Here is a 17,032-nt window from a genome sequence, read left to right as displayed (position 1 = left end):
GGGCAACTTTTTCACGCAGAGGGTGGTATGTGTAGGAATGAGTTGCCAGAAGTGGTGGACACTGGTACAATTGCAACATTTAAAAGGCATCTGAATGGGCATATGAATAAGAAGGGTTTGGCGGGATATGGGCTAGGTGCTGGTTGGGTTGGGATATCTGGTTAGCATGGATGAGTTGGACCGAAGGGTCTGTTTTTGTGCTGTGCATCTCTATGACTATGATTCTATATCAGCTCAAAAAGAAAAACAAAATATAGTTTTCACAAGATCACCTATTGCTGCACTAAAAGAAGAGATTGCATGAAAAAAACACACAGCAAAGGAGGTGATTTGATCCATTAGTTTTGTGCTTGCTTTTTGAAAGAATGATGCATTAGTCTTCCTCCCTTCTTCTTTTAAAATCAATCTGCAAATTTCTGCTTTTCAGTAAATATTCATTACCCTTTTGAAAATGTGTATTCCAAACTGATGTTTTGATTTTTATGTTTGCTGATCTGCCACATGTGAAAGTCACCAGCGACAATATGTTGTGTCATATAATCTATATCAGTGCCTTGTAGTGTACCAAGACTACAAGGCTATTTTCTAGAAACAGAGCAACCATAAAGTAAATAAAATACCTCAGTGATGATGTTGAGTTTCAGATAGTCTTTAATTTGTTGAAAGATCATAACACACTGGTGCTTACAGCTTTTGTGAGTTAGATGACTTTGATACTCAGTACAGATTTTCAAATAGCACCCCATCACCAGAAATAGTCTATTTTTCAGTAATTGTACCATTAATAATGTCAGGCAAATCTGTTCATTGTAACCTGAAAGGCAATATCTTTTTTCTTTATTCACGTATATCCAACCAGTCTCGGGGTGCTTGGGAAACTTTTACGCATTCCCATACACTTTTCTTGGTCAATGAACAGCGTGTTTGCTTTAACAGAGAGGTCATACTCCAGGGATGATTTTTTATGTACCAGCATTTGTAGAGTGTCTTCAGCATCCTTTAGCCTCTGCTGCAAGGTCTGAATGGTGTTATCAAGTTCATGGACTTCATTAACAAGGCTGTAATAAAGACAGTGAAAAAAATGGCCTCAAGAAACTTTCTAAGTTAAGCTTTAAATGAAATATAACTCCAACAAGTTTTTACATTATATCACTTGCCTCTCTTCCATTTGATGACTATGAAGATTCCTTAATTATTTAATGTGCTGCTGATTGAGGAATATTGTGCTATCTTAGTTGACCCATGGTGCATCTTGTCCAACTTATTAACATCATGGAGTAGGACACTTATTTAAGTCACGAATCTCCTAGTATAATGATGAAACTACACGAGGACAACATTTATCTATAATTCTCATGAGGTGAATGAGGTAGTTACAATGTAGAAACATAGATGCATAAAACTATATCTACCTCCATTGAGAAAACGCAATATGTTTTGGCCTCAACCACTTTCTGAGGTAGTGAATTCTACAGGCTCACCACACTCTGGCAAAGAAATTTCTCCTCATCTCAGTCCTAAAAAATTTAAATTCTTAAACTATGACCTTGGTTTTGAACACCCTACCAAAGTATATCCTTCCCGCATCTACCTCTCCGGTTCTGTTCGAATTTTAAAGGTTTCTATTAAGACTCCCATCCTCATTCTTTTAAACTGTAGTGAATACACAATCCGAAACAACTCAATCTCTCCTCATACCTCAGTCCTGTCATCCCAGGAATCAATTTGGTAAAGCTAAGCCTAACCCTAACCTCTACAGCAAGAATATCCTTCCTCAGATAAGGAGACAAAAATATTCCAAATGTAGGTTCAGCAAGATATCCTCATTCCTTTACTCAAATCCTCTCACTATGAAGGCCAATACACAGTTTTTTCCTGCCTGCTGCACCTGCACGCTCTAGGACAAAGGAGGAAAGTTATGTGTGGAGTGAGAGAAAATGGGTGAGATTCTTAACGGGCACTTTGCATTAGTATTCACCGAGGAGAAGGACATGACGGATGTTTAGGTTAGGAATAGATGTTTGATTACTCCAGGTCAAGTTGGCATAAGAAAGGAGAAAATGTTGTGTATTAAGGTAGACAAGTCCCCAGGTCCAGATGAAACGTATCCCAGGTTACTGAGGGAAATAGCTGGGGCTTTAACAGATATCTTTGCAGCATCCTTGAACACGGTGAGGTCTCGGAGGACTGGAGAATTGCTAATGTTTTCCTGTTGTTTAAGAAGAGAAACAGGGATACTCCAGGTAAATTATAGACCAGTGAGCCTGACATCAGTGGTAGGGAAGCTGCTGAAGATGATACTGAGGTATAGGATGTATTCCTTTTTGGAAGAAAATGAGCTTATCAGTGATAGGCAACATGGTTTTGTGCAGTGAAGTCACGTCTTACCAACTTAATAGAATTCTTTGAGGAAGTGACAAAATTGATTAATAAGGGAAGGGCTGTAGATGTCATATACATGGACTTCAGTAAGGCATTTGAATAGGTTGACCATAGTAGGCTGATGGAGAAAGTGAAGTTGCATGGGGTCCATGGCTTTACAGCTAGATGGATAGAGAACCGGCTGGGCAATAGGAAACAGGGAGTAGTAGTGGAAGGGAGTTTCTCAAAATGGAGAACTGTAGCCAGTGATATTCCACAGGTATCTGTGCTGGGGCCAGTGTTCAAAGTTAAAAATCACACAACACCAGGTTATAGCTTTCGGAGTGATGCTCCTTCATCAGGTGATAGTCGAGGGCTCAATCCTAACACACAGAATTTATAGCAAAATTTACAGTGTGATGTAACTGAAATTATTCATTGAAAAATTGATTGTCTGTTAAGCCTTTCATCTGTTAGAATACAGTGATAGTTTCACTTCTTTCAGGCGTAAATCACAAAACTTTTTTTTAAAAAGTTGTATTCTTGGGTTAGCTGTTAACAATGGTGACAGCTAGACAATATGTTGAAGGTGTTGGCCCCCTGTGTCTCTGTCTATGCCATGACGTTTAGATTGATTTTAATCTAAAAAGTGAGATAACGGAGTTTTACATGAATGCATGCAGTTTTTGAACAAATTACAATGTAACCCTTCAAGTACAAATTCATCCCACAAAATATATGTGTGCATGTGGGTCTTTGTCTGTCTGTGTGTGTGTCTGTCTGGGTTGGGGTTGTGAGTGTGAGAAAGTGTGTGTGTGTGTGTGTGTGTAGTGAGAGCCAAGTGTCTTAAGTCTGCGAGGGGGTGCATGTGTGTCTGCAAGGATGTGTGTGGGTGTCTGTGTGTATGTGTGTCCTTGTGTATGTGTGTATAGGAGTGCCCGTGTGTGTGAGAGAGAGTGTGTGTGTATAGTGTAATGGTGGTCACCTGTAATGTGACATGAACCCAAGGTCCCTGTTGAGGCCTTCCCTATGGGTACCAAACTTAGCTATCAGCCTCTGCTCGGCCACTTTTCGGGACCAGTATTGTTTGTGATATACATAAATGATCTGGAGGAAGGTATAAGTGGACTGATTAGCAAGTTTGCTGATGACACTAAAATTGGAGGAGTAGCAGATAGTGAACAGAGCTTTCAGAGAATGCAGCAGGATATAGATAGATTGGAGAGTTGGGCGGAGAAATGGCAGAGGGAGTTGAATCCAGGCAAATGTGAGGTGATGCATTTTGGGAAGATCCAATTCAAGAGCAAACTGTATGGTAAATGGAAAAGCCCTCGGGGAAATTGATGTACAGGGAGACCTGGGTGTTCAGGTCCACTGTACCCTGAAGGTGGCAACACAGGTCAATAGAATGGTCAAAAAGGCATACGGCATGCTTTCCTTCATCAGAGAGGGTATTGAGTATAAGAGTTGGCAGATCGTGTTACAGTTGTTTAAGACTTTGGTTCAACCACATTTGGAATATTGCGTGCAGTTCTGGTTACCACATTACTAAAAGGATGCAGATCCTTTAGAGAGGGTACAGAGGAGGTTCACCAGGATGTTGCCTGGTAGAGAGGGCGCTATCTATTAAGAGAGGTTGAGTAGATTAGGATTATTTTCATTAGAAAGATGGAGGTTGAGAGTGGACCTGATTGAGGTCTACAAAATCATAGTAGAGAAGTATAGGCAGGGTGGATAGCAAGAAGCTTTTTCCCAGAATTTGGGATTCAATTACTAAGGGTCACAGGTTTAAGATGAGAGGGGAAAAGTTTAAGGGAGATATTTGTGGAAAGTTCTTATGCAAAGGGTGGTGGCTGCCTGGAATGCATTGCCAGCAGAGTTGGTAGAGGCGGACATAATAGCATCATCTAAGATGTATCTGGACAATTACATGAATGAGCAGGGAGCAGAGGGATACAGATCCTTAGAAAATAGGCAGCAGGTTTAGATAGAGGATCTGGATCACTGCAGGCTTGGAGGGCCGACGGGCCTACTCCTGTGCTGTAGGGTTCTTTGTTCATTGTTCTTAATTTCAAAAGCTAGTGCACAATGATAGCCACATCATGTTGAACATTGCTGGAAAAACTCAGCAGGTCTGGCAGCATATGTAAAGAAAAATCAGAGTTAACGTTTCGGGTCCAGTGACTCTTCTTCAGAACTGTTCTGATTTCTCTCCATAGATGCTGCCAGACCTAGTGCGTTTTTCCAACAATTTGTTTTTTTTTCTGATTTCCAGCATCTGCAGTTCTTGCATTTTTCTTCTTGTTGAACATTCCTCTCTCTCAATTTCCAGCCATTCAAAGAATAATCTGCCTGTCTACTTTTGCTATCAAAGTGGATCACCTCCCATTTATCCACATTATAATACATCTGCCATAGATTTACCCACTCACTCAGCCTGTCCAAATCACACTGCAACATCTCCGCATCTTCCTCATGGAAAAAGCCAATATGGGCGAGCTCACAGCTCACCTTCCACCCAGATTTATGTCATCTCTAAATTTTGAGACATTACATTTCGTCCTCTCATCTAGATCATTAATATAAGTTATGAATATCTGAGGTGCTAGTACTGATCCCTGCAATACCCCACTATTCACTGCCTGCCATTTAGAAAAAGGCCCATTTATTCACACTCTGTCTCCTGTTTAACAATTAATTTTCTATTCATCTCAATACAATATTCCCAATCCTACGCACTTTAATTTTAAACATTAGTCCCTTATGTGGTACTTTATTGAAAACCCTTGTAGAAAATTCAAATAAATCACATCCTTTGGCTCCTCCTGATCAGTTCTACTAGTTAAATGCTGAAAGACTTCCAGTAGATTTGTCAAGCATCATTTTCCTTTTGTAAATCCATGCAGACTCTGTCTGATTCTACTACTGTTTTCTAAGCCCTCTGCTATAAAATACTTGATAACAAACTCGAGCGTTTTTCCCAATACTGACGTCAGAACTCACTGGTTTATAATTTCCTGTTTTCTTTGTACCTTCCTTTTTAAATAGTGGGGTTACATTACTCCAATCTGTGGGAACTGTTCCAGAATCTTGGAAGTTGATCATCAATGCATCCACTATGTAGTTTATCATGTCCTGGGGATTTAACAGTCTTTAATTCCATTAATTTCTCCAACACCATTCCTCTACGAATACGGATTTGCTTTAATTTCTCCCTCTCACTAAACCCTGTCCTCCTATCATTTCTGGTACATTATATGTGTCTTCCTTTGTGAAATTATTTGATAAATTCAATGTTAAATCAATCAAATTTCAAGGTCAGTGCACTTAATTGCAAGCAAGAAACTTAATTTCATTAATCACAAATAATTATTTGTTTTTGTATAAAACATGAAATTTTAGCATTCTTTTCTTCCAGGCCTTGTAGCTCATTGTCCCAGACTGAATTTCATCACATTACAGAGTAATTAAGGGAAAAGACTGGGAACAAATAACAGGTTGAAAATGTGTTGCTGGAAAAGCGCAGCAGGTCAGGCAGCATCCAAGGAGCAGGAGAATCGATGTTTCGGGCATGAGCCCTTCTTCAGGAATGAGGAAAGTGTGTCCAGCAGACTAAAATAAAAGGTAGGGAGGAGGGACTTGGGGAAGGGGCGATGGAAATGCGATAGGTGGAAGGAGGTCAAGGTGAGGGTGATAGGCCAGAGTGGGGAGGTCAGGAAGAACATTGCAGGTTAGGAAGGTGGTGCTGAGTTTGAGGGATTTGACTGAGACAAGGTGGGGAGAGGGGAAATGAGGAAACTGGAGAAATCTGAGTTCATCCCTTGTGGTTGGAGGGTTCCTAGGCGGAAGATGAGGCGCTCTTTCTCCAGCCGTCATGTTGCTATGGTCTGGCGATGGAGGAGTCCAAGGACCTGCCTGTCCTTGGTGGAGTGGGAGGGGGAGTTGAAGTGTTGAGCCACGGGGTGGTTGGGTTGGTTGGTCTGGGTGTCCCAGAGGTGTTCTCTGAAACATTCCGCAAGTAGGCGGCCTGTCTCCCCAATATAGAGGAGGCCACATCGGGTGCAGCAGATGCAGTAAATGATGTGTGTGGAGGTGCAGGTGAATTTGTGGCGGATATGGAAGGATCCCTTGGGGCCTTGGAGGGAAGTAAGGGGGGAGGTGTGGGTGCAAGTTTTGCATTTCTTGCGGTTGCAGGGGAAGGTGCCAGGAGTGGAGGTTGGATTGGTGGAGAGTGTGGACCTGACGAGGGAGTCATGGAGGGAGTGGTCTTTTCGGAACGCTGATAGGGGAGGGGAGGGAAATATATCTCTGGTGGTGGGGTCCGTTTGGATGTGGTGGAAATGATGACGGATGATACGATGTATGTGGAGGTTGGTGGGGTGGTAGGTGAGGATCAGTGGGGTTCAGTCCTGGTGGCGATTGGAGGGGCGGGGCTCGAGCGGAGAGTGGAGGCAATGCGGTAGAGGGCATCGTCGAACACGTCTGGAGGGAAATTGCAGTCTTTGAAGAAGGAGACCATCTGGGTTGTACAGTATTGGAACTGGTCCTCCTGGGAGCAGTTGCGGTGGAGACGAAGGAATTGGGAGTATGGGATGATGCTTTTACAGGGGGCAGGATGGGAGGAGGTGTAGTCTAGGTAGCTTGGGAGTCGGTCAATTTTTAGTAAATGTCCATGTTGATTCAGTCACCCGAGACAGAAATGGAAAGGTCTAGGAAGGGGAGGGAGGAGTCTGAGACGATTCAGATAAATTTGAGGTCGGGGTGGAAGGTGTTAGTAAAGTGGATGAACTGTTCAACTTCCTCATGGGAGCACAAGGCAGCACCGATGCAGTCATCGATGTAGCGGAGGAAAAGGTGGGGGGTGGTGCCAGTGTAGCTGCGGAAGATGGACTGTTCCAAATGTCCTACGAAGAGGCAGGCATAGCTGGGGCCCATGCGGGTGCCCATGGCTACTCCTTTGGTTTGGAGGAAGTGTGAGGATTGGAAAGAGAAGTTGTTCAGGGTGAGGACCAGTTCAGTTAGCCGAAGGAAGATGTCGATGAAAGGGTACTGGTTGGTACAGCGGGAAAGGAAGAAGCGGAGGGCTTCGAGTCCTTCGTGATGGGGGATGGAGGTGTACAGGGACTGGATGTCCATGGTGAAGATAACACGTTGGGGACTGGGGAAGCGAAAATCATGGAGGAAGTGGAGGGTGTGGGTGGTGTCCTGAACTTAGGTGGAGAGTTCTTGGACTAAGGGGGACAGGACCGTGATGAGGTGTGCAGAGATGAGTTCTGTGGGGCAGGAGCAGTCTGAGACAATGGGTTGGCCTCAACAAATCAACAGAAAAGACAGGAACAAATACCATAGCAAATAAGTATTAAAATGAACTTTGTAGAAGAGCAAGAAATGTAACCAAGCATTTTGTGTCTTGGTTTCCCATTTGAGTGTTAATATTACCAGAAGTTTATATTCTCAAAATTTATTCTTTGGTAAATCCAAACATTTGATTTATTTCCATCATACCTCAATTATAAGAAAAGAAATCCAAAAATAGCGTCTTAATATAAAACTGCAGATGCTGGAAATCAGAAACAAAGTCAGAAAGTGCTGGAGAAACTCAGCAGCTCTAGCAGAATCTGTGTAGAGAAACAGAGTTTTGAGTCCAGTGAACCTTCATTGGAGAAGTAGTATGACCTTCAGTGTAATTCAAACTTTTAAGGTACCTTCTTGCACCTACCTCTACAATTAGTTCACGAAGAACTTGATTTTTGCTAATGCGTGAAAAATAACATCTTTGGGATTCTGGCAACTCTAAATCAAATTAAATAAAACTAATTATCACCTATTTTTTGTTAGTACAGTTTTTAAGTAAGAGGAGCCTTGATATTATTACAAGTAACAGTTCGTGCCAATTGTAATTTGAGAGCCTATTTCTCATGAATTACTGACCTTTCATACTCATGACATAAGCTCTTTATTTCAGGCATTGCATTCATTTTTAAAAATATTCTGAAGAAAATCACAATGTTGTTTGTTAAAATTGAAAATACAGGCACAAAATATATTCTGTATTCTCTCATCATAACCTGGACCTGATTAATGTTTAGTTGCTTATCATGTCGTAAAAATGATTTTCAGGAGTTAAAACTCCAACTGGCCAACATTCTACTGGGTTAATAAAACAAAACCTCTCTAGAAATATCTTTCTTCCTCTCTTTAGTCAGAATATGGAAGATCTATAATATAACCTGTGCTATATTGCTTCATGGAAATAGATTTAAAAACAGGACTCTACCTTTGGTATCCTATCAATATGTGAATCTCCAATGGCTGTAACTATATTATTCACATCTCCAGTAGGAAGGTTTCTTTGAAGTTCAAACAGGTTCATGTTACTGTGAAGGCAGTATGCATGAGGTCCTTTGAAAAGTTGCACAGTTGCCACGATCATAGCAACAGTCTCTATGTTAGCCACACTGTTGTTATATCACTTTCATAATGATTTCACCTTTTTACAACAAACAGTTCATGGTGCATTCCATGACAATTTGATGACTCAAGATGACACAGTGGAGATTCTGGGCAGGTCACGTAATGAATTTAAAACAATGGGTGGAAGCTGACAGACTGAGTGGGAACTCAGAATTATTTTGAAGTTATAAAGACGCAAACTTGTAGCTATAGAATTATGCATTCACTTTTGGATCCATAACAGATTAGCAACAACTGGAAATTCTAATCCAACTGGTCGCTTCTGAACAGTATTGCGACTGTGTGCAGTATGCTCAGTGCCCCACAATAAATATCTTGAATCCTAAAGTACCGAACACTGATTTTAAAAGAACATGGGTAAAGGATTTTGTATGCTTAAAATTATTTAACACTGCTGATAAGCATGTGCTCTTTTACCAGTAAAGTAAAATTCTTGAGTTCTCCCCTTGGCTTGGTGAAAATACACTGTCCAATGTGTGACTGAACATTGCAATGCAGGAAGATTCTCGGTCCACCTTTCAATCTATGCTGCGTTAAGTGATTCATATCAGGATGCCAGTATGCACACAATATCTGCCTGTGCTCCATGAAGAAAGAGGGCTGTTTCCAATAGGAATACAATGACTCCTCATGCAATGATTGAGTGTATGGGCATTGAGTGGCAACCGAATGAAACTTAATTGCAATGGTCCCTGTGATTGAGAAGTTTGCTAATACTTATTGTCTTGGACTCACACGAGGGACAACAACTTTATCAAGGTAATAATGTATGACTGTGACAGCACTTGTGAAAGTATAGCAGAGTAGCAGACTAAAGTCTGAATATAGCATAAGCATAGTTTCTGATGCCTACTCAACTATAGATTGATCAAACTTCTTGTGATACAAAAATATTGCAGCGTATTTGACATACTGTTATTAGTATAGTTTCCTTCTATTAACATAGACAGGTTCTTCCCTGTCTCCAGATCCACTAAATTACACATCTACCCCCTCACCAGTGAAGGCTATAAGAAGAAATTCTCAGGTACTGCAGAAACATCTTCCTCATAATCTGGAGGACTCACTAAGATGAAAAAATATATATAATTTGATCTGCCTGTTAAAGGGATTATTAAGTTATAATTCTTGTTACAATGCACCTATTAAAAGAAGGGTCAATTAATTAACAAAATCAATACTTTGATGGTTTGGTTGAATATCTATTCCAAGTACATTATGATGCCTGAATTCTCAGTTTCCATCCTTTACATTTTTTATGACTTTCCTTTGAAGTTGAACATATTATCTGTAATGGTGCCAGTAGACACAGAATTGTTTGCATAGCCCTGAGTGTGTCCAGTTATAATGGGTTACCAAGCCAATGCACGGTTGTGGCAAACCACAGCATACCCCTCGCCTGCTCAGATGTTTGGCATCCTTTGCTTTGCAGCAGGTCACCCCACCTAGTGGATTTGTTTGAGAACTGGCCAAAAGATTGCAGTGTCAGACTTTGCTGCATCTTGTCTTCTGAAGCCGCAACCCGACATACTGTGCTCCAACTGTCCTTCTGTTTCTCATTCATGTTTACTTTAGTGAAATATAGGGAAAATTTGCCTGTACTGATTCATGAGAAGTAGGTATAAAAATCTATATTATGGATAAAATAGATAAAGGAAAGATTTATGCACTGATTCACGAAAAATAGGAACAAAAATCTATGTTATAGATAAAATAGATATCAAGGAAAAAGGTATGCATTTAGCATCCTTTTATTTACTTTCTCTTCATTCAGGGAGAAAAATTGTGCAAATACTGATTGGAGCCTAATAGTATGAGGGATGCAAAATAATGGATAGAAATGAAAAGTTATGCAATATAGACTTTAAGTCCCTGATTCACTGTTAGCCAGTTTTAGTTTGAGTCATCAGAATAAAAGATTACAGATAAAATCAATAGGTATCCTGTTTGACAGAAGAGGTCATATCAGGGAACCAAACACAACTTCAGGAAAAGAATGTCCTTTCTGACTAGTCTGAATTTTTTTGAGAATATCATCAACCTGTGCAGAGGGGTAGCCTGGCATCTCTATACTTCACATTTTGGAGGAACTTCGAATTAGGGATAGTTTGATTGAGTTTAAGACAATGATGAGGTTGTGCTTATGTCAAGCAATTACTTCAACTAAATGGGATGGGAAGAACTGGGAGTCAGGATTATAAATTATGAAAGGAGAACAGTTTTTTTTGTTGTTATTTGTTCATGGAATATGAATGATGTTGGCAAAAGAAACATTTATTGTCCATCTCTAATTCTTCTGGAGAGGAGCTGTGATTCTGATGTTAGATGTTCTGAACTATTTGCAGTCAATTATGAACAATCAAAATAGGTTTTTAGCTTCTCCAATGAATGTTAAATTATTGTTTCCTTCAAAAAGTGTTGCTTCTTGAGCTGACTGGAATAGAGAGCATCTTGCAAAAGAGGTGGATATGCTCGAATGTAAAACTGGATTAACATGATATATTCGCTTAGTTTGATCACTTATTGGAGTTGAAGAGGAATTTTCCATTTCCTAGTGTTCAGTTGTGTAAAACACTGATAATGCTTCTTTTGGAATTAGTCCTGGGCACCACACTTTAGGAAGGATAGCAAAGTATTCAGGTATAGAAGAGGTTTACTAGATTAGCAACAGGAGTGAGAGGGTAACTTCAGTTATGAAGAGGAATTAGGAAAGATGGAAATATTCTCCTTATACTTGAGAATGCTAAGAGGAGATTTAACAGAGGTATTCAAAGTCATGAATACTTGGAGAAATCTAGGCAGATGAGTCAGTAACCACAGGACACAGGATTATAATGATTGGCAAAGAGCTGGCACAAGAAAGAAGTTCTTCCAGAAAATTCTTGTGACCTAGAATGCACTATCCGAAAGGGAGTAGAAAGAGATTGGATCGTAATATCCAAAAGAGAATTGGATAGATACTTAGAAGGCAAAGAGAGGACAAGGAAAGATCAAGGGCGTGGCGTGAATTGGAAACCTCCCTCAGAGAACTGGACTGGTATGATCAACCAAACGGCTTTTTTCTGTGCTATATCATTCTATGATTCTTATTGGCTTTTTGAGGTTGACTCTCCCAAGAGATCACATAGTATTATACAGCACAGAAACAGATCCTTTTGTTCAACTAATCCATGCCGATCATAATCTCAAACTAAACTAGTCCCACCTGCTTGCTCCTGGCACATATCCCTCCAAACACTTCATAGTCATTTACTTACCCAAATGTCTTTTAAACATTGTAACTGTACCTGCATTCACCACTTCCTCTGGAAATTCATTCTGCACACAGACCACTCTCTGTGTAAAACAAATGTCCTACATGTCTTTTTAAATTTTGTTTTCCTCTCACATTAAAATATGCCCCCTAGTCTTGAAGTTCCCCATCCCAGCTGTCATTCACCTTACCTATACCTCTCATGATGTTATAAACCTGTATAAGGTCACCTCTCAATCTCCTACATTTCAGTGAAAAGATCCCAACTCAAGCCCTCCATCCCTGTATCTGGTATTTGCAGGATTTAACATATTGTAATAATTGTACCTGTAAGGGACAGGTTATAATATTCAGTTTGTTTTCCCTGTTTGATATTTTTGTATGGTTGTAATTTTGTGTGTTTTGTTTTGGTGTTTATGTACAAAATACAAATAAAATGGTGAGTGTATGAGGAAGTCAAAGGCATTCATTAATGTCTTGCATTTGCTGCCCAGTGAGATTGTATGAGTGAATTTTTATTTATTAACTTACTGTATTTGGGCTGGATCACGGCACAGTTCGACATTTGGCCTCCGTGTACGTTCATCCAAACGGGTTTGAGCCACCTTTAAAGGTGCTTCCTTATCTTTGATGGCCTTCTTGATGCTTTCAATTGTCATTTCAGTTTGGAAGATGACTTGAAGGGTCTGCAGAAGCAGAAAAAACAGAGGAGGAAAACGATGGATATAATTCTCTAATGTTTGTTGGAAACAGAGTCCACCTGCTTTTATTGTGTTTGGTGGAAATACTTGTTGGGAACCACAGTATTCAGGTTGCTAGTCTTATCAACAGCTGAATGAGCAATGTGTCACAACATGTTGATCATTCATAGGTAAAACTGGTTGACAAACCTTTTGTTCTTTAGAAAAGTAATCTTTGGCTAACCTCAAGATTGCATTATTCAGCTCTATGTTTGTTTGTACTCAGTTGTGCTGGAGTTCCCTCCCTCATGGCATTGAGGATCAACCGTACAGCAAATGGACTGCAGCAGTTCAAAAGGCAGCTCGCCACCACCTTCTCAAGGGCAACTAGGGACAAGGCACAAAAATGCTGGCCAGCCAGCGATACCCCTTTCTACAAGGGTATTTTTAAAAAATTTAGATATGCAATCTATAAGTCAGTGAGGTGCTAACAGCAGGTCCTCATGTAATTTTCTCTTTATAACTGTGTGTTTGTCAGTAATGTGGCAGCCCTTATTTTGGTGATGTCTTTCCTCCTTTTTGGGCTAATACTTGCACATGTGGTGGTTGGGGAATAAGTTTGCACTGAGCAGACATCATTAACAAACACGTAATATGGCTAGTCTTACTGCTGATATATATTATTAATTAGAAACACTATTTATGTGTTAGCCGGGAATGTCAATGGACTCAGAGTTATACAGCACGGAAACAGACCCTTCGATCCAACTTGTCCATGTTGACGAGATAATCTAAACTGACCTGGTCCCATTTACCAGCATTTGGCCCATATCCCTCTGTATTCTTCCTATTCATGTATCCATCCAGTATCCTTTTAAATGTTGTAATTGTACCCACCTCCACCATATTCTGGAGTCCATGCAGACAATGTCTATTGCTTTGCTTTCATCAATCTTCTTTGTCACTTCTTCAAATAACTCAATCAAGTTAGTGAGACACGACTTCTCACACACAAAACCATGTTGACTCTCACTAATCATATTACCACTGCGGCATAGTATTATAACTTAGATAAGGATGTCTAATCCATTAAAACATTTTCCTTCAACAAAAGCAATTTGAGAACCACTCATCTAAGTCATACTTAAGTGACTGTTACTAGCAACTTCCTAGTAATGTATTATTTTTGTAAAGCAATTATATGTACATATTTATAGATGTTTAATAAAACCATGTAAATATTAATGTACCTTTGGAATATGATGCAAAATTCTTTTGCAGATCTCACATTGAATCTAAAGCTGGACCATAAACTCAAGAATCTGTACCTAAGTACTCTCATACCTAAGATGGTGCTATAAGTGAAGTTCTGCACATTTTTCACTGTACTCATGTGAGTACAAGTGACAATAAAGCCAATTCTAATTCACAATTCAAATGAGTTCTGTCAGACAGGTTATTTGACTCCTACACTTACCTTAGCAAGATGTGTCTGCAACTTATTTTTGGCTTCAGCTGTCTCGGAGATGCGGTTTGTAAATGACACATTTAGATTGTTAAACTGGCTCCACATCTCATTAGAAGTTAAATTCAGGAGACTTTCAATGTCATCGCGGAGTTTAACAGATGCAGCTCGTTCACTCTGTGATCGTAAAATGTTATTATCTGTAAACTTGGCCCAAGACTCCGGAACAGAAATTCTGTGTGTTTAAAAAAAAATTAAAAAGACTTCAAATCATCTCTATCTTCGATTGCCTTTTCACACATTAGGAGAGCAACGGTGCTAGAAAAGAGAAAAGTAAAGAAATCAGACAAATATACAGAATTCCTCCTCTTTATCCAAAGTGGGTCACAGCTCCAGACAGGATCCATTTCTCTGCTCTGCACTTTTTCCAAAACTTCTTTGAATAAGATTGACAAATGTCAAACAAGTAGTGTTCTTTTGTCAAAGTTTGACAAGAAACTATTCATTGAATAAAAATAGTTGACACAATTACAGTATTATAGAGCCTGGGTTATTATGATTGACTAAGGGTATGTTTACACCATTCCCTCAATGTCAATATATACAGCACAAACAGCCTCCTAATACCAGGCTGAAATATCTCAATTTGTTTAGTAATTCCAAAGTAACTTTGAAAGTCTGAGAAATGTTTAGACAATTCAGCATTGCAATTACTTTCTGTTTATCATTCATAAAATGAATGTATTTCATTAGAAGTGATTTACACATTATTTTACAAGATAGCCCTTGACTTTAAGCACACTGATTATTGATATGTTAACATATCAGGATCAAACAGTTTGATCAGATTTGTCCCTTTCAAACTTAAAGTTCAGATTTCAGGAAATGAAGGAGCACTTGCAAGTGATTGGTGGACGCCTCATAACATACCAAAATCATAAGCTGATGATATCATTGTACCTATACCCTAAGTTTAATAGAAAGTGAAATGATGTTTGAACGTTTGGATTTCTGACAACTGAACCAAATGACTGAATTCTTAGGTACACCTTGTGGACCAGGAAAAACAGGAGATATCCTCTCCTGTAGAACGCCCAATTTCTGGCTTCCTTCCCATCTCCCTAATCTCCAGCATCTCTGTTACTATCCCAATTTTGAAACTTCATGCACCAGCTGGTTGTGAAGTGAAAAAATGGCATTAAAAGATGCAAACAAAGTTCAGTCATTAAGATTATGGGACCCCATCCCCATATCTGAATTAAGCCAATTTTCCCACAATTTTGGCTTCACCCTCCCCAGCTCCCAAGAAATACTGCAGTTATATTTTGTTGCTGAAGATGCTTTTTGAAGTAAGTCATAAGTAAGGTCAGGGGTATAATTTTCCCCTTCCTGGCGATAGTTAGGAAGTCAGCATGGAGATACACTTACCTCTTATTATCATCTCAATGATTATATATTCAACGAGAAGCTCTAAAGTAGATTTTCTAGGCTCACCAGTAGTTAAGGCCCTTAAATATTCAATTAATAGCTATTAACTTTCTCACTGATGCCCAGCTTGGGTTCTGACAGGGCCACACAACTCCTGACCTTATTACAGCCTTGGCTCAAATATGGACAAAACAGCTGAGTTCCAGAGGTGATGTGAAAATAGCTGCACCTGACATCAAGGAGCCCCAACGAAACTGGAGTGAATGGGAATCAGAGGAAAAACTGTCTGCTGGTTGGAGTCATAGCTGGCACAAAGGAAGATGGTTTGTGGTTGTTGGAGGTTACTCATCCGAGATGCAGGAGTTCCTCAGAGTGCTATCCTTGACCCAACCATCTTCAGCTGCTTCATCACTGACTTCCCTCCATCATAAGGTCCGAAATGGGGGTGATTCACTGATTACCGTACAATGTTCCATTTGTAACTCCTCAGATACAGAAGCAGTCCATGTTTGAATGCAACAAAACCTAGAAAATATCCAGGCTTCAGCTGAAATGTGGCAAGTAACACTCAATCCACACAAATGCCAAGCAATGATCATCTCCAAAAGGGACAATCAAATCACTAGCCCTTAACATTCAATGGCGTTACCATCATTGAGACCCCAACTATCAACATCCTAGGGTCATCACTGACCAGAAACTCAACTGGACTCACCGTATAAATCCATTGGCTACTAGAGTGGGTAAGAGGGTAGGAATTCTGTACCTTAGGTATATCTCAATTAATCTCTGGGTTCCCTCCCATATCCCCAATCTCTTGCATCTCTGAGACCTTACCAATTTTGAGACTCCCCTCCCCTGACTCTCCAAAGCATGTCCACCATCGATGAGGCACAATTCATGATTATGATGGACTAGCTCTGGACGAGTGCAATTCCACTAACACTCATGAAGTTTGATACCATCCCCGACAAGGCAGCTTGCTTGTTTGACATCACATCCATTAACATTCAATCACTCCACCACCAACACTTCGCAGTAACAGTGTGTGTACTATCTGCAAGTTGCTCTGAAGAAATTTACCAAGGCTCTATCAACTTCACCTTCCAAACCTGGAAATTCTATTACCTAGAAAGACAAGGACAGCAAATGCATAAGAGTACCACCTGCAAGTTACCCTCCAAGACACAAATCATCCTGAACTGGAACTATCTTACCATTCCTTCAATGTCACCGGATCAGAATTGTAAAACTAACCAACTACACATGAGAGATTCTGCACACCCAGGACTGTAGCTACTCAAGAAGGTAGCTCACCACCACCTTCTCCAGGTCAATTGGGGATGGGAAATAAATGCTGGCCTAGCCAGT

General features: G+C 40.1%; 1 protein-coding gene across 3 annotated transcripts in view; it reads right to left on the bottom strand.

The window, feature by feature from the left end:
• Positions 1 to 713: 713 nt before the first annotated feature.
• The window catches only part of tekt3 (tektin 3), a 102,486-nt gene continuing 86,167 nt past the window's right edge, over positions 714 to 17,032 (bottom strand). For all 3 annotated transcript variants that reach the window (XM_060844581.1, XM_060844580.1, XM_060844582.1), the window contains 3 exons: positions 14,246 to 14,468; positions 12,620 to 12,774; positions 714 to 1,058 (listed from right to left, as the gene is read on the bottom strand). In XM_060844581.1, coding sequence (XP_060700564.1) covers positions 842 to 1,058; positions 12,620 to 12,774; positions 14,246 to 14,468 — 595 coding nt within the window. In that variant the 3' untranslated portion in view covers positions 714 to 841. The remainder of the gene's footprint in view (positions 1,059 to 12,619; positions 12,775 to 14,245; positions 14,469 to 17,032) is intronic.

Source organism: Hemiscyllium ocellatum, chromosome 25 (genome assembly GCF_020745735.1).
Source record: "Hemiscyllium ocellatum isolate sHemOce1 chromosome 25, sHemOce1.pat.X.cur, whole genome shotgun sequence".
In the NCBI taxonomy this organism is placed as follows: Eukaryota; Metazoa; Chordata; class Chondrichthyes; order Orectolobiformes; family Hemiscylliidae; genus Hemiscyllium; species Hemiscyllium ocellatum.
The sequence above is the reverse complement of the archived record's forward strand: the minus strand, read 5'-3'. Positions and strand labels throughout refer to the sequence as shown.